Raw genomic sequence first — 14,867 nt, 5'->3', positions numbered from 1 at the left:
CCCAAAAATGCCTGTCCCAAAGCAGAACAAGGGCTGGGGAGCACAGGCTGCTCCAAAGAGCTCCTGGACAACAGCACAGCACTTCTCATTCCTAACCAAGCAGCTGAGTTCAGATGGCAGGGGTGGGATTCAAGGTCCCTTCCAACCCAAACCATTCTGTGATTCTCCCCAGAATCATTATCCAGAGTAGCCAACGCTCTCCACACAGGTACCTGTCCAGTTAAAACAGCAAGCAAAGTTACTCAGGGGTTGTAATTGATTTGTGCACATACTCCTCCACAAAATTTTGTATACAAATACAATACATTATTTATTTCTTTCAAAACTGTGTACAAAATACAGCATACATAACAAAGGCATGAAATATTTACAGCTGTAACATTAGTTAAAGGCTTGACCTTGCTTTATTGAGAAGAAAAGCTCATCAGCTACTGTTGAATTCATGCCGAGAATGTTCAGGTTGTTTGCTGGACTCAGGCATCCCATATCAGATGTGAGGAATCACATCAATCTCATTTTCCCCTGGTTATTTTTTCAAATGGATACCTGACACAGCTCTACACAAAGAGAGTCTTTTTACATAATCCTGGATATCCAGCCCTTAACAGTCCTTCAAAGAGCTCTGCACTTCCCTCCACAAAGGGTTTGCTTCTGGCACTGTATTGAATCAGTTAAATATTGCAGTCCTCAGTCTCACACAAAACTGCAGATGCCAAGCTGAGAGTGCCTCAAACCAGGAGATCACAGCAAAAACCAAACCCTGTTTTGTGTGGACACTCATGTGAGCAAAGCAGATTAAACCTCAGCAGCCAAGGGCTGCCTCACCTTGGCACAACTCAGCACAGCAATCAGCATTAACTCCAGCATTTTGCAGTGGTTATGATTATTTTGGATTCACAGATAGACCTTGTTGAGCAGAATAACTGTAGTTAAATGCTGTGGTGTCGGTAGTCTTAATTCTAATCTAAATTAGAATTAAGACTAGTTTTAATTATAATCTAAATTTCCCCAGTTGTTTCAATTCAGCTGAAAGAAAGCCTGCAAGTAAATCTGAAATGCATTAATAATATTAATAATGATGATGATGATTAATAATAATGTTGCTACAAGAAAACTTCAGAAATCATCTAGCCTACCTTCCTTCCCTTGTATTTTTGTAAATCTCAAAGCTCTTGATCAAACTCATATGGGAGGGGCTTTTTTATTGGCACAAGGATAATCACCACAATAATTCTTTGCCCATTACCAGGCAAAGTGTGTACATAGAGGGATTAATTCACTAAAGCAGTTACTTCCCTTTGAAGTCAGAGAACTTTTTAATAGTGCTTTTCATCCTTGCTTGTTTCTTTGTCTAAGGCACTGCTTGTTTTACAAATCCCACTTGTTAAGTGTCACTTGCCCTGGTTTTGCTAGGAAATCCTCTGGGAGTCTCAGCCTGTAATGTTCTAAGCTCCACTCAGAGTGAATCATCAGTGAAAGGCAAGCTTTAAAAATGAGATTCCTCTAAGTCAGCCAAAACCAGAAAACCAATCCTTCCCTCCCCAAAACACTTGAAACAGATTGCCAATTACAGCAATTAGGATGATTTTTCATATATTAAGCTTCCTGTCTCTTGATTATTAGTTAATTAGCTCTCCAGCACTGAAGAGGTTTCTGCTGTAAATAAAATGTCTAATTTTAGAGTAAACAGAGACAAATAAAAAAGCAAATACTTCCCAACCCCCTGCCCTTTTTTCTCTCTTAAAAAAGGGAAAAACTGTGCTAGAGAACCACTAACTTCCAGGAGCAAGGAATACTAGGCTGCAAATTAACAGTGCCTCCCTTTAAAGTTTGTAAAATGCATTGAATGTGGAAAGGCCACTGGAGGTAGAATCACAGCACTCCCATTACCCAGCTTATATCTGTCCTTTTGCAGAACTACTAGAGCTTTTTTAACCCCATTTCAGAAAGATTTCAACTCAACCTTTTATGAAAGGAGAACTATAAATAGGCTCTTAGATTAAAACCCTTAACAGCTGAGAAGGCTGGAAAGGGAGGCGGATATTATCCACCTTTCAGGAGTACAAATTGGGGCTGCAAGGGCTTAATTACAAAGATATCCTTAAGAACACACTGAGGGCTGCTGTAAAAATGGCTCCAATTACAGCAGCTCCACAGACATCACTCCAGCCTGGCAGAGAGGAAACCACCACTTCCCTCTCTTTGCACCCCATGCTAATGCAGCAGCACCCCCCAACTGCAGCTCCTCTCCACACACCAGCTCTCCCAGGTGGAGCAACAGGAATTCCAGGGATTTGGATTCCTTTGTTTTCACTCTGAAATCTCCAAGGGGAGATGAACTGCTGGCATGACCTAAGGGAGCTACATCCAGTGCTTGGAAGTGTCTCAGGCTGAAAGAAGTTTGGATTTAAATGTGGAATTCATGATTTCACAGGAATCACTCCCTCTCCTGAAATGGGGAACTCGCGGTTTTCCCTATGATTCCACTGTGATGGTGTATTCTTATTTAGTATGCCATCAATGCCTTCTGTAATTACAAATAAATTTACAATCACTGTTCAGGGAAATAATTTTTATATAGCATCAAGAAAGTCCTTATGGTTTCAGTACTCCTGTGCTAAGAATTTTGCAATTGTGCTCAACTGGATATTTGAAGTTCCTTCATATATTGTACCTGAAATCAGAAGAAAACAAATTAGTAGACTCTAAACCTACAGTGAGTATATGAAGAGAGACCAAAATATCATCCTAAAGTCCAGTGAGAGCCTTTACAATTATGAAATGAAGCTTTACTGTGCAAGTAATAGCACAGAATTGTAATTATTTATATAATATTATAAATCTTCCCATTTTATTATCTGTAACAATGAAAGCACTTTTCTGGCTGGCAACACATAATGCAAAGACATTTTTCTGAAAAGCAGTTCTTAAATAGACAACAAAAATGAAGAGGTTCCAAATGGTGTTGTAATAAAAGTCAAAGGGTAATATTGTTGAATATATCAAACTGTTGGGTCCAAGGATTATCCTGATAAATAAGAAAGCTTTGAAAAGAAAACTCCACGTGGATTCAGATCTTAAAGCCAATGAAAGTATTATTAACTCTTTTTTTTTCTTACAGAAATTTTCCTAATAGAATGGGACACAGTGTTTGTGTCTGTATTTTGTTGGTATCTAATGAAATATTTTAATTAGCTGTGCATGTACATACATTTATACCTAAAGTTTTATATCTGAGCCTTTGAATTAGTGTTGATACAGTCTCAAGGAAAAAATATCCTGAGAAAAAAAGCCAGCCCTTCTTCCTCAAACTTTAATAGCACCGAAGCTGCAAGAGATACTTTGTAGGAAAGTGGCACTCACCTATCTTGCAGTCACGGTAGTACTTTTCTATTGGGTAATTTTTGGTGTATCCAACACCTCCCATCCATTCAATACATTTACTGGTTGTTAGTGTTGCAACCTATGAGGAGAGTTTCAGAGTTACAGGATTCAACTTCAGACAGCAGTAGTAAAACTTATACTTTGTACCTAATTAATAACAAAACAGGGAATAAAGCAGTGACCAGAATAGCAGGGAAGAAGGATGGGTATTTTGGTATTCATCTTCAGCAAGCCATTTTAGTATAAAAACAACATAAACCAGAGGACATCAGGACTTCACTAATTGTTACAGCAATAGTTTCTATGCTGCTCTGTGCAAAAGACCAGCAGAGGCATGCAAGACAGCAACTGCAAAGAGGGAAAAGTCATCCAGTTTTGAGTCATTTTAAGACTCACGAATGTGACCAGCAGAGCTGAAATGGTCACAAATGAACTCTTTAAGTGTCACTTTAAGTGTCTTTAAGTATCACTTCTCATGACACAATAAGATTTCTGAGAAAATTAAATCTTTCTTAATAAGTGAAAGTATCAATTCACTTTCCTCCTTTAGCGTTATTTGTTGGTTTTAAAATTTTTATTTAGGGGCATGAGCAGCTTATTCTTTGGTGACTTAATTTAGATTCTGTACATGGGCTGAGAAAAACAGAATGGAGAGGGTTGGAGAGGAACTTAAAACTCATCTCATTCCAACCCCGCTGCCATGGGCAAGGACACCTTCCACTAGCCCAGGCTGCCCCAAGCCCCATCCGACTTGGCCTCGAACACCTCCAGGGGTGTGGCATCCAGATAAAAATACACCCAGGGCTTTCACAGCCAAGATGAACTCCGGGTAGCAGAAGGAGCTTTATCAGAATGGGGTGAAAAGCTGCAGTGAGGGAGCTGGGGTACCTCAGCAGTGAAGAACTTGGCCATGCTGGCCTCCTTGATGGCCGGCCTGCCCGCCTCCGCCAGGCGCGCCGCGTTGTAGGTCAGCAGCCTGGCTGCCTCCAGCTGCGTGGCCACCTGGGCAATCTGGTGCTGCATCCCCTGCAACGGCAGCACAGCACTCAGACAGAGCCACAGCCCCCTGCAGCTGCCAGCAACAGCCATTCTGCTCACCACGGCATGCACCTGCACTCTAAAAGAAAACAAGGATCCAGGTGGGAAGTAACCCCGTGTTCCTTCTGTGCTTATCGACAGAGGTTGGGAGCACTCCTGGGCCACTGAAGTGCTCTCAGGAACTGCAGCCCTGCTCTCCCCTTTCCTATTCTTGGATTCAGGAGCCCTGGGGTTCTTTTTGCCTGACTGGACAGAGGGTTACCTATTTAAACCCAGGAATATGAAGGATAATTTTATTCCAATCTTAACATCCTCCTCAGGGTTACAAAGGCATGAGGAAGTCAGAGCTGCATTTCCGTTCTGCAGCTGTTCACTGAGACAAAACCAGGTCTGGTTTCCTAATGAGCTTAGCCAAGGAAGACTTGTAAACAAATATTTCTTAAACAGAAGTGGAGAACTAGCAAGGTGACAACTCCTTTCCTTGTCCCAGAGCCACAAGACAAGATCTAGAAGCAGCTTAAAGGTACAGAGGACACGACTGAGGAATGGATTCAAGGGGAAGGAAAGAGGTGGTGGAGCTCACATCTGAATGGTATTACAGAAGAATGGGTTTATTTAAGAACACCCAAATATTATGATCATTGAAAATGAACATTTAGTAGGCTAAAACACAATGAAATCTTTCATCTTATTAGAACATTAACACCGTTCTCTCAGATCTGCAGAAATATATAGGCAGGTCAAAATACCAAAATGATTTGGCAATTATAAATTCCATTTCCCATTCAAAAGACGTAGTTCCAATCATTTCCTAGGTATCTATGAGTGCTTCCTAAAATTTGCATAAATTATGAGTAGTGCTAATGTTCCTTCTCTTCAGCTGAGATGTAGGTTTCTTTTAACAAGAAAATTACCAGAGTAATTACAATTATGTATCTTCCTTATTAAACTATACATCATTTTTGCAACAAAGAGTCTTTTTTGCTGTAAGAAACAGATATTATAATGAAAACTAAATGTCTTTGTACAACACAGGAAATCTAATAATTCAGTTTTCTTCATCTTTTTATGATTTTTAGTCTCCAGAAAAAGCCCTTCCCCTATACCTCATGAAAGGGTAGAAAAACTGGAGCACATTCAGTATAGTGGGATATTAAAATCAGAAGGGAGGTCCACGTGTATTATTTTCAAAGAATGTCAATAAGTTATCAAGCAAAAGGAATATGTCAATGATATTTTTAAGTTTTAAATTATTTGTGTGGTACTTGCAAAGGCACACAGCACTGAATTGCTGAATTTTATGTGGCAGATGAACGTTCATCCAGAGTTTTTTTGAAAAATTCTTCTCAAGTATTGAGGAGAGACAAGACATGAAGTGGAACATGAATTATGCAGATCATTATACTAATTTTACTGTTTATTATGGTCACTATTCTTTCTTGGAGGAAGCAGCCCATTAACAAGTACCTGGAAATCAAACACGCTTTTCCCAAACTGGACTCTCTCCTTCGTGTAGGGAACTGTGCGGTCAAAACACCCCTGGGCCAGTCCTAACATCTGTAAGGAAAAATAAGGATATGGTCAGAAAAAATGGATTCATTGAATGCACCTAATGGAGATGATAACAATTGGTCATCTTCTGGTCAGGCAGGTTGATATCCAGGAGAAAAGTTATTTTCTTCCTACCTAGACATTGTTAAAATTTGTTTAGAGAATCCGAGGAGAATTTTACACAAACTGAGGTGAGTTATAAAAAATAAAAGTTTGAGGAACAAACCTATTAGATGCCCATTTCTTACCATAGGCAAGTATTTGTGAAAACAGTACCACTCATTTTTTGAGCAAAACTTATGGGTCAGCTGTAATTGCAAAAATATGAAGTGTTTGTTTGGAAAATTCATAATTGCATAAGAAAATGACTGTAAACTAAAGATCTATAGATCTACATTACCCTATTAAAGGAAAAATAATCTGAATGATTAATCAAAATTAATTTCATAGCAAAATAATTTCTCATTTTCTAGAGGACGCCAGACTGAATTGCCAGAATTAGCAATTTATTTCAGAATTTATAAACTTAGTGGAGTGGAAGGAGAGTAACATTTCTTGCACTATCTTCCAACTCTGCAAAACAACTGTAGAAGAATTTAGATCAATTTTGTCTTTCCACAAAGGCAGAAGCAATAAAGTGTCACATCAGGCAGCTTAGAAAAACTACCTTGAATGATGTACAAGAGAAAAAAAATGATATATAGGAAAAAAGCAAAAGAAAACATTGCAGTCTGCTGCTAATCAGCCCCATTATCAGATTTGTCATCTCCTTATATAAATTATAAGAACAAAGTACACCAACTTCAGCACGTGCAATAATATTGCAGCTGCCTTGCACTAAAACCATCTGAAACTGTTTTCAAAGCCACAATTACATTTTATAAGATCTTCATTATCTTTTAAAACTATTACTGCTGCAAAACTAAACTCAATACCACAGGGCTTTAGAGCTGCTGTTCTTGTCAAGTCCATTTTTCTTAATTTGAAGGTGCCAAGAAGGCAGTAATTAAGATATAACAACTACCTGACCTTAACTTTTAATTAAGGTGTAACTTGGAGTAATTAAGAGTAAAATCCAGACCATGTATTTTACTGGCAGAGCCTTTATATTATTTATATCTCTGGGAACAATGAGGCCCACAGCCCTTTTTAAATGCCATATCAGACAAAGTTTAATCAGAGGTAATCTTTAGAAATTATGGAAAAGCCAGCCCAATTATCAGCATAGAGTATTGCCATGTGGAAAATCTCAGTTTCATAAAGATGATTTTTTCTGGTCTGTCTGCAAACCAGGGCAAAAGATAAAAGAGATTGGTAGTACAGAAACACTGCACAACAAAATGTAAACAAAGAAAGATTACTTCAAAAGTAAATTAAAAATATTAAAACTTATCTCAAGTAATTTTATTCTGGGGCTGAACTTGATTTCCACTGAGATCAGCAGCATTCTGAAATCCAAACTGACTTTACAGCAAAATACAACATTTTGAAATAACTCCAAGGTCAGTAAATATTCTCCCCTAAGATGCCATACAGTGCAATTTTCAAAGACAACAATGAACTGGAACAGCTCTGCTAGAGAAAATCACCTTTATTTTAAAAATTAGTTGACTTTTAAAAACAAGTTGTTGGGAAAACATCAGTTAGCACTAGATTACACTTGCCAGCCCTATAAAATCCCAGCTGGAAGCATTAATTTATATATTTCAGTGTGTTAACATTTCCAAAGTTAGTTTTCTTTATAAAATTTATAAATAAATTTTCATAGTGGAAAACAAGAACGTGGACATAGTTCAGTAGCCATAAGTTAAGGACCCAAGAGAAGCTAATTGCCATTTAATGTTTTTGAAGTCTATTGCTTATGTCACCACAGGAGAATTTTCCCACTGGCAGCTGTTCCCATCTTTGCTGTAACTTTGCTACGGGAACAGTGACATCTAGTGGCAACCGAGCTTTTAATAAAGTATTTTCTAAACAGCTTTAAATATTCCACAAATTTCAGTCCGAACCCAAATGCTCTCCTGGCTGTGCTCAGTGACAAACCAAGTCACCCACCTGTGCAGCAATCCCTATCCTGCCAGTATTGAGCATTCCAATGGCATACTTATAGCCTTGTCCAACTTGTCCCAGGATATTGCTCTCAGGAACCTAAAAAATAAAACCACCCAATTATTCCTGTTCTATTCTGCTTTGCAATTACTAAAAGGACTCACAAGTTTTAGCAATTGTTCCTCATAAGTGAAGGCATAAAACGTAAACCACAGTTTGATTTCTAGGATACCTGATTAGAGCATTCCCAGATTCACATGGCTATAAACTGATGACTGAGAGAAAACTACAGCAAAATTTAAGAAATCCAACCCTCTCTAGACTTCTGTGGAAGGAAGATGCTAAAATATGCCCAACAATCAGTGTATCTAAGGGGAAAAAACAGGGAATTTAGTTAATATTCTTTCCTGATGTGTAGCCAGGTTGCAGTTGTACACAAATGATGCATCAACAGCTGAACTTACAATACCTTCACGTTGTCAAAGGTGACTGGGCAGGTGGAACATGCTCTGATCCCCAGCTTGTCCTCCTTTTTCCCCACCTGAAGCCCCTCTGTGTTGCGATCCACTACGAAGCATGTAATTCCTCTGTAGCCCTGGGGGGGAGTTAAAAATAATCAAAAACTGGGTTTCATACTAATATCCCTCAAAATCTACTACCTGCTATCCAGACTGGACACAGACCTGACACTTGCATATTCAGCTATGTAATTTTTTACTGGACATATTTTACTATAGAATACTTTTTCATTTTCCATTTTGTTTTTTAACAACAGGAAATTGTCAGCTAAGTCAGAAAGGTTGGAAAAAAGTAAAACTGAGTCCTGTTACTCAGAACACCACCAGTACTCTTCATCTAAGCAACCATGATCCTGACATTTTTATTTTCCCTGGTTGTAGGAATTTATTAAATTGCTCACCAAGTTCTCAAGTTTTGTTGGGAAATATTTTTAAAAGTTTGCAGTCAGCTAGGAAAAGGTGCACAGGGCATTAACCTCTAACATCAGATTATTAGTACAAAATCCACAGTTTCATATATCAGCAGCTGTCAGTGAAATGCAAGAATTCTGTAGCAACTTACTAAGGATGGGTCTGTATTTGCCATGACAAAGAAGACTCCTGCATCTTCTGCTAAGCTAATCCACATCTTTGAGCCATTGATGATGTAGTAGTCTCCCTTCTTTTCAGCTCGAGTCTTCAAGGAAAAAGCATCACTGCCAGACCCAGCCTCAGAAAGACAGAAACTCCCTAACTGTCAAGGGAAAGGAAAAAGCCAATTTAATTTTTGCAAATATAAATAATTCCTATCAGGAAAATACTTATAAGCCAGCACAAGTCTCTTAAATTCAAACATTTTAACCTATTGCATTAAAGTAACTGAGTTGCAGCTATGAAGATTAAGAATAGAAAACCTGTGTAATTACACATCTCTCAAAGTCAACTGCTTTACAGTTCTTTTCCACAGTAAATTAAATTTTAATGAAACTAATAAGTGCCTTTCTACTTTTACCTCTCAGCTACTGATGACAGGATGTATCTATATCACCACAGATCTCAGCTCTAACCAGTGTTTCAAAGCTCACACATATTTTCCAGAGCTGCAGACACACATTAGCCACTGAAAAAAAAACCCCACTAACATTACTAAACAATAATATCATTTCAGTAGCTAAGTCAAGTAAGACTTTGACTCACTGTATCTTTGGACACCCTGGGCAGGTAAGTTCTCTTTTGTTCTTCTGTTCCATAGGTGGTAAACAATTTATTTGTTAGAGTGTTTTGGAGTTCACACACAAGAGCCACAGCTGGATCAACTTTGGCCAATTCTTCCACTGCCAATATGATTGAAAAAAATGAAGCTCCAGTTCCTCCATATTCTTCCCCAAGCTCAATACTCATCAGCTGAAATGGAAAAGGTGCAAATGTAGAAATTTGTTTGCCCTGATAGCTGGAAAGGCTAAAATTGAATCCAGGAATGAACACCAGGATTTTGGCAATGTAACTCCTCATGGCTGCCCAATAAGGCACAGAGGACTGCTGGTTCTCTTCTCTATCAACATTTGGAGTCACGGCCTTTCCAGCATCCAATTATGCTTATCCAACTAAAAAAAAGGGAGGGAGGGAAGACAAGGAACTAAAAGATAAGGTGAAGTATGTGGTATGGGGGACATGGAAAAAAATTACAGTAAAAGATGGAGAGTGATAATGCTGTAAAGAAAGCTGTCGTGTGATTGACAACTCCAAAATTTTTAATGGTTTGTTAGTTCATTTGAATTACACCCCTCAATCTTTTAATCTATAAATCTGAACAAAGCACAGTTAGAGATTCATAAAATGCTGTTACTTTCCAAATAAAAGGTTAGGTAAAGGTGTGCAGACCCCTTGTTCAAACAATCCCTGTACAATGGACTCTTCCATTTTCGCATTCTCGTCCATTTTTTGCACGAAAGGTGCAACTCGTTCCTGGGCAAATTTGGTCACTGCAATGAAGAGAAGAGAGAAAACGTGTAAATATTCCATAAATAAATGCCTAAAGAGCCTCCTTGGGAATCAATATAACAGGAATGGTGCTTCTGACAGGTTATGCATGTCAGAAGGAAAAAGTAAGCAGCCCAAGCAACCTCAGGCATAAAGCACAACTGCCCCAAAAAATCTCAACATTTGACTAGAAATAAATAATGAAAATGAAATTTTAAGCTAAAATATCCCTTCTATTTGGAACATTTCTGAATCTGAACTGCAGACTTAACAGTTACCCATGTCTTTCAGCATGGCCTCCTCTTCAGTGAATGTCTGAAGTGGAGCACAGGCAAGTCCATCACCGGCTACATTTGGCTTGAGTTCTGATTTGGAGGATCTAAAAGCACAGGGAGAAACCCTCCAAGGAGCCAAGGCTGCTGGCAAGTGTCTTCTCAGCTGCTGGCAACAAATACAGAACATGCAAACAGTTAGATTTGTCTGCAGACAACCATCTATAACTTTATCCAGTGCTTGTATTCAGTAAATGATTAGGAAATATAACTTACATCTAATGTTCAGCCTGAAAGCTTTTGAGAAAATATAACCTCCCCCTCCCCTGTGTCCTAAAAGAAAATATCCTTTAATTACTTTTCTTTTAACATGAAACAGTTTTCTTTCTGGAAGTTTACTAACACAAGGTTATTCTACAAAGTATGCACAAGCATTTTTAATGTAAAATTAAATTTTAGTGTTTACAGCAAATAAACCCTGCTAGTATTTATTTTTATAGATGATTTTGCAGGTCTACTGCAATATTCAGTGTAGTGAGTGTGTATTTCAATAGAATGAATACTTTCACTAACAAGACTGATAAGAGTAAATATAAAATACACATACAATGAATTTTACAGGCCTGTCAACTTTAATGACTGACTTTAGCTTTCTCCTGCTTTTCTAGGGACCAGCAACTCTTGTTTCTAAAGCATTCTGACAGCTCCTCACGTGCATTATTGGCATTTTTCCATGAAAGAGCCTAACTTTTAACTGCACTGTGGATTTCTGTATTCAGACTGAATTCTCATCCACCTCTTAATGATTTTCAGAATGAGCACACATTTTGTATTCAAAGCCCTGGCATTTCAGTGCTTCTGTACAGTTAATTTCCACACAGTTAAAATCCCACAGTTAGTACATTGATAGTGTAACTAACAATTAATGTGTCTTATTTGGCTGATTTATTTTAAAAGCATGGGAAGGAACTAAAACTATGTGATTTATGCTTATGCTCCCCATTTGTCCACAATATACAACAATGATTTCAAGCAGCATTGGTTATCCCACCAAAAGAGCAGAGGCTGAGCATTTTACTGTGGGGAATAGTACTAAGAATATGTGGCAAAAATCACAAAAATGAACAGAACAGTGACTTTTGGGAGGAAGCTACACACAGTGATTGTCAGGACATAGACAATGTGACAGCTTTGTCCCTCAGAGTCCTAAAAACTTTTGTGTTCAAAGACTTATTTACCTCACAGCAGGCTTTAGAAAGGCAAGCTTGGTATGAAGGCAAATATGCATTCCAAACACAGAATAACTCCTTAGGAAATTTAAAGGAAGGACTTTAAATTTAGGACTTCAGGGAATAAAGGGTCTGGCTTAGGACTTTAAATGAAGTTAGCATAAAAGATCTGGCTCAAGAAGTAATGGGCCAGCAGTAGCTAAAATGTATTCCTGAAAAGCAGCCCAGTTTGTGTGTGTCTCAAAATGACAGAACAATGGTTCTGCTCTGCTCCCACAGCTCCCCACACCCAGCCCACTCCGGGGCTGATCTCTGCCACAGATTTCTGGCACTTCTGCCTTGCCAGTCCAAAGTGTGGAGACACAAATGTCTCACCAGGACAAGTGCTGACAGAAACCCCCAGGAGAGACACAGCTGGGCCATGAAGAATGAAACCACGTGTCTGCCAGCACAGGTTCCTGGCAGCACTCATTCTGACCCCAGGGTGAGGGACAGGCTGGCTGTGCCCCCAGCAGGCGCCTGCTCAGCCCACAGAACACAGGGCAATTCCACAGTGCACACTGTGACAGCAGCATTCCTCCAAAACCAGCAGCAACTCTGGGGTCAGGAAGTAAAAATTCCTTTGATCCTTCTAATAATCCCCCCTCTTTCATGTTGGCTTTCAACACTTGTCATCTTCCTGGCTGAAGAACTGATGGAAAACACACCCATGAACTCTTGTGGAGACAAGAAGCAAAAGTCTGCTGTGATAAGGAAATTCTGATTTTGGCACAAACAGCTGTGCATAAAATAAAACCCAACAACAACAAATACTCAGAAGTGGTAATAGAGAAAATTAATATTGCTGTGAAAATTCAGTGTTTATTCACATTCAACACCCCTGGTGACATAAAACAACCACTGCAGAGCAGAGCTAAATTGTGAGTACATTTGGATGGTCAGCAGTAGCTGCAGCACTTTCAAAGGATGATGGAGTTACTGGAGTCACTTCACAAAATAAAGAAAACACTGTTTTAATGGAGATTAAACCCCAGGCAAACAGGTTCTGGGAGCAGTCAGCCAGGAATGGATTATTATGCTGGGGTCACCTGACAGCCAGGAGTGCACACACCCACCTGTGCACGCCTGTCCTTGGCAGGGGCTGGGAAGGGAAAGCCTGAGCCTGCACATGCACACTTCTGTTTAACTGTGCTGCTTCCTGAGCCCTGACAGGGCTGCAAGCCACACACAGCCCTGCTCCTTCCACTGCTGCACTCCCAAGGACAAAGAAAAGAGTGTTTTCCTGCATGGTGAATTACTGGGAATATAAAGCATAAAATCATGGAGTAGTTTGGGCTGGGACATTTAAGCTCAGCCAGTGCCACCCCCTGCCATGGGCAGGGACACCTTCCACTGTCCCAGGGTGCCCCAAGCCCTGTCCAGGCATTTATCAGCCATGCCTTGGCCAGTAATTGTTTGAGACACTTTGCTCCTTTGCAGGACAAAAGGAATATTCCCAAAAAGGTCACCTTGAAAAGTTTGGGAACCAATGGGATGCATCCAAGGCAACTCCCACACAAAGAGCAGCAACTCACAGCTGTCCCAGAGGAATAACAGCCCAGTGTGGAAATTATGTTGTAGTTCGACATTTAAGTTTTAAAACTAAATAAACAATCAAGTCACTACATTATTGCGCACCTTTCTTTTCTTGCAGTATCACTAATTTCAGGCAGTTATTTAAAGAGCATGTGCATTATTCAAATCCTTGGCTGCTGCTTCCCTGCCTTTTTTCCTGCTCTCCTTCTGTGGGCAGTGATTTATCCTGCTCCAGGGTTCAGACTGTTTGCCCTGCAGAACACAGGCTTTAGAGAATTGGTTGCTGATAACATTGATTTTTCTGTTTATCTCAATTCTTACCTCCACCTCAGCTCTTTAAAAGATCAGTTCCTGCCTTCATGTTTGTTTTGCAATCTAAAACAAGATTTTAATGCTGGACCTGGCGGCAGCATTAAGATATAAACAGAAAAAACCCCAAAGCAATTTTCCTCAGCTCACTTTGTGACTTCCACTCCTTGTCCATCCCAGCTGTTTTCCACACAGCTCCTGTTTCCCAGCAGAGAAGCTCCCCAGTGGGAAGCTTGCATTCAATTTTAGGGTTGGTTTTCTTTATTTCAGTTTATTTCCAGAGCCGCAGCACACCCAGGAGCTGCAGCAGAAGGTCTCACCCCGCAGAGCCAGGGCACTCATGGCAAAACCCCGGGGTCCCCGCGTGTCTTGCTCGCAGCTCCAGCGCCTCGGGGGCGCTCAGGAAAACCAAGGATATTCCGAGCGGAAAGGGCCCCGCAGCATGGCCCAGCGCAGACACCCGCAATGCCCAGCCCGGGCACCCCCAGGCTCCCGGGGCCGGCCGTGCCCGTTCCGGGCAGTGCCAGCACGCCGGGAGAGCCCTCGCTGCTGCAACCAAGGGCGCCCCCGAAGCGCCTCTGCTGCCAGGCCAGCACAACCATTTCGTAAGACGTACAGGACTTTTCTCAGCGCCGAACCCAGCGCCGTCGCTCCGCACACGCGCTCGCAGCGCACAGGGAGGAAAGGACGCTCCCGCAGCGCCCCGCAGAGCTGCGCCCCGGCACGCCCAGCCCCGGCCCACAGAGCCCCGCCCCGCAGCCCAGCGGGACGCGGGGTCTGTCCCTGTCCCTGTCCCTTCCCGTGCCCCTGTCCCGCCCTGAGGCGTCACCTTGGCGCAGCCCCTCAGCCAAGCTCCCGCCGCCGCCGCCGCCATTTTGACGCCCGCCCCGTGACGTCAGAACCAACGCCCTCGTGACGTCAGAACCAACACCCCGTGACGTCAGAGCCAACGCCCCCTCTCCTCCGCTCCCGCCAGCGCGCCC

At 40.9% G+C, this 14,867-nt stretch overlaps 1 protein-coding gene across 2 annotated transcripts; it reads right to left on the bottom strand.

Annotated features, from left to right (window-relative positions):
- Positions 1–284: 284 nt before the first annotated feature.
- On the bottom strand, positions 285–14,846 carry ACADSB (acyl-CoA dehydrogenase short/branched chain). Of its 2 annotated transcripts, none has more exons than XM_064431526.1 (11): positions 14,714–14,846; positions 10,778–10,937; positions 10,401–10,501; positions 9,717–9,923; positions 9,103–9,273; positions 8,492–8,617; positions 8,029–8,121; positions 5,890–5,979; positions 4,273–4,410; positions 3,364–3,463; positions 285–2,674 (listed from the first exon to the last, which is right to left on the bottom strand). In XM_064431526.1, the coding sequence occupies exons 1-11, from the start codon at positions 14,756–14,758 to the stop codon at positions 2,604–2,606; spliced, it is 1,302 nt and encodes a 433-aa protein (XP_064287596.1). In that variant the 5' UTR covers positions 14,759–14,846; the 3' UTR covers positions 285–2,603. The 2 variants fall into 2 exon arrangements, with proteins under 2 accessions (XP_064287596.1, XP_064287595.1); XM_064431525.1 differs by having other exon boundaries at positions 10,778–10,940; positions 14,714–14,822.
- Between the last annotated feature and the right edge of the window lie 21 nt (positions 14,847–14,867).

The sequence above is a fragment of the Passer domesticus genome, chromosome 8 (assembly GCF_036417665.1).
Source record: "Passer domesticus isolate bPasDom1 chromosome 8, bPasDom1.hap1, whole genome shotgun sequence".
In the NCBI taxonomy this organism is placed as follows: domain Eukaryota; kingdom Metazoa; phylum Chordata; class Aves; order Passeriformes; family Passeridae; genus Passer; species Passer domesticus.
Note: the sequence above shows the minus strand (reverse complement) of the source record. Positions and strands in the feature narration are given on the sequence as shown.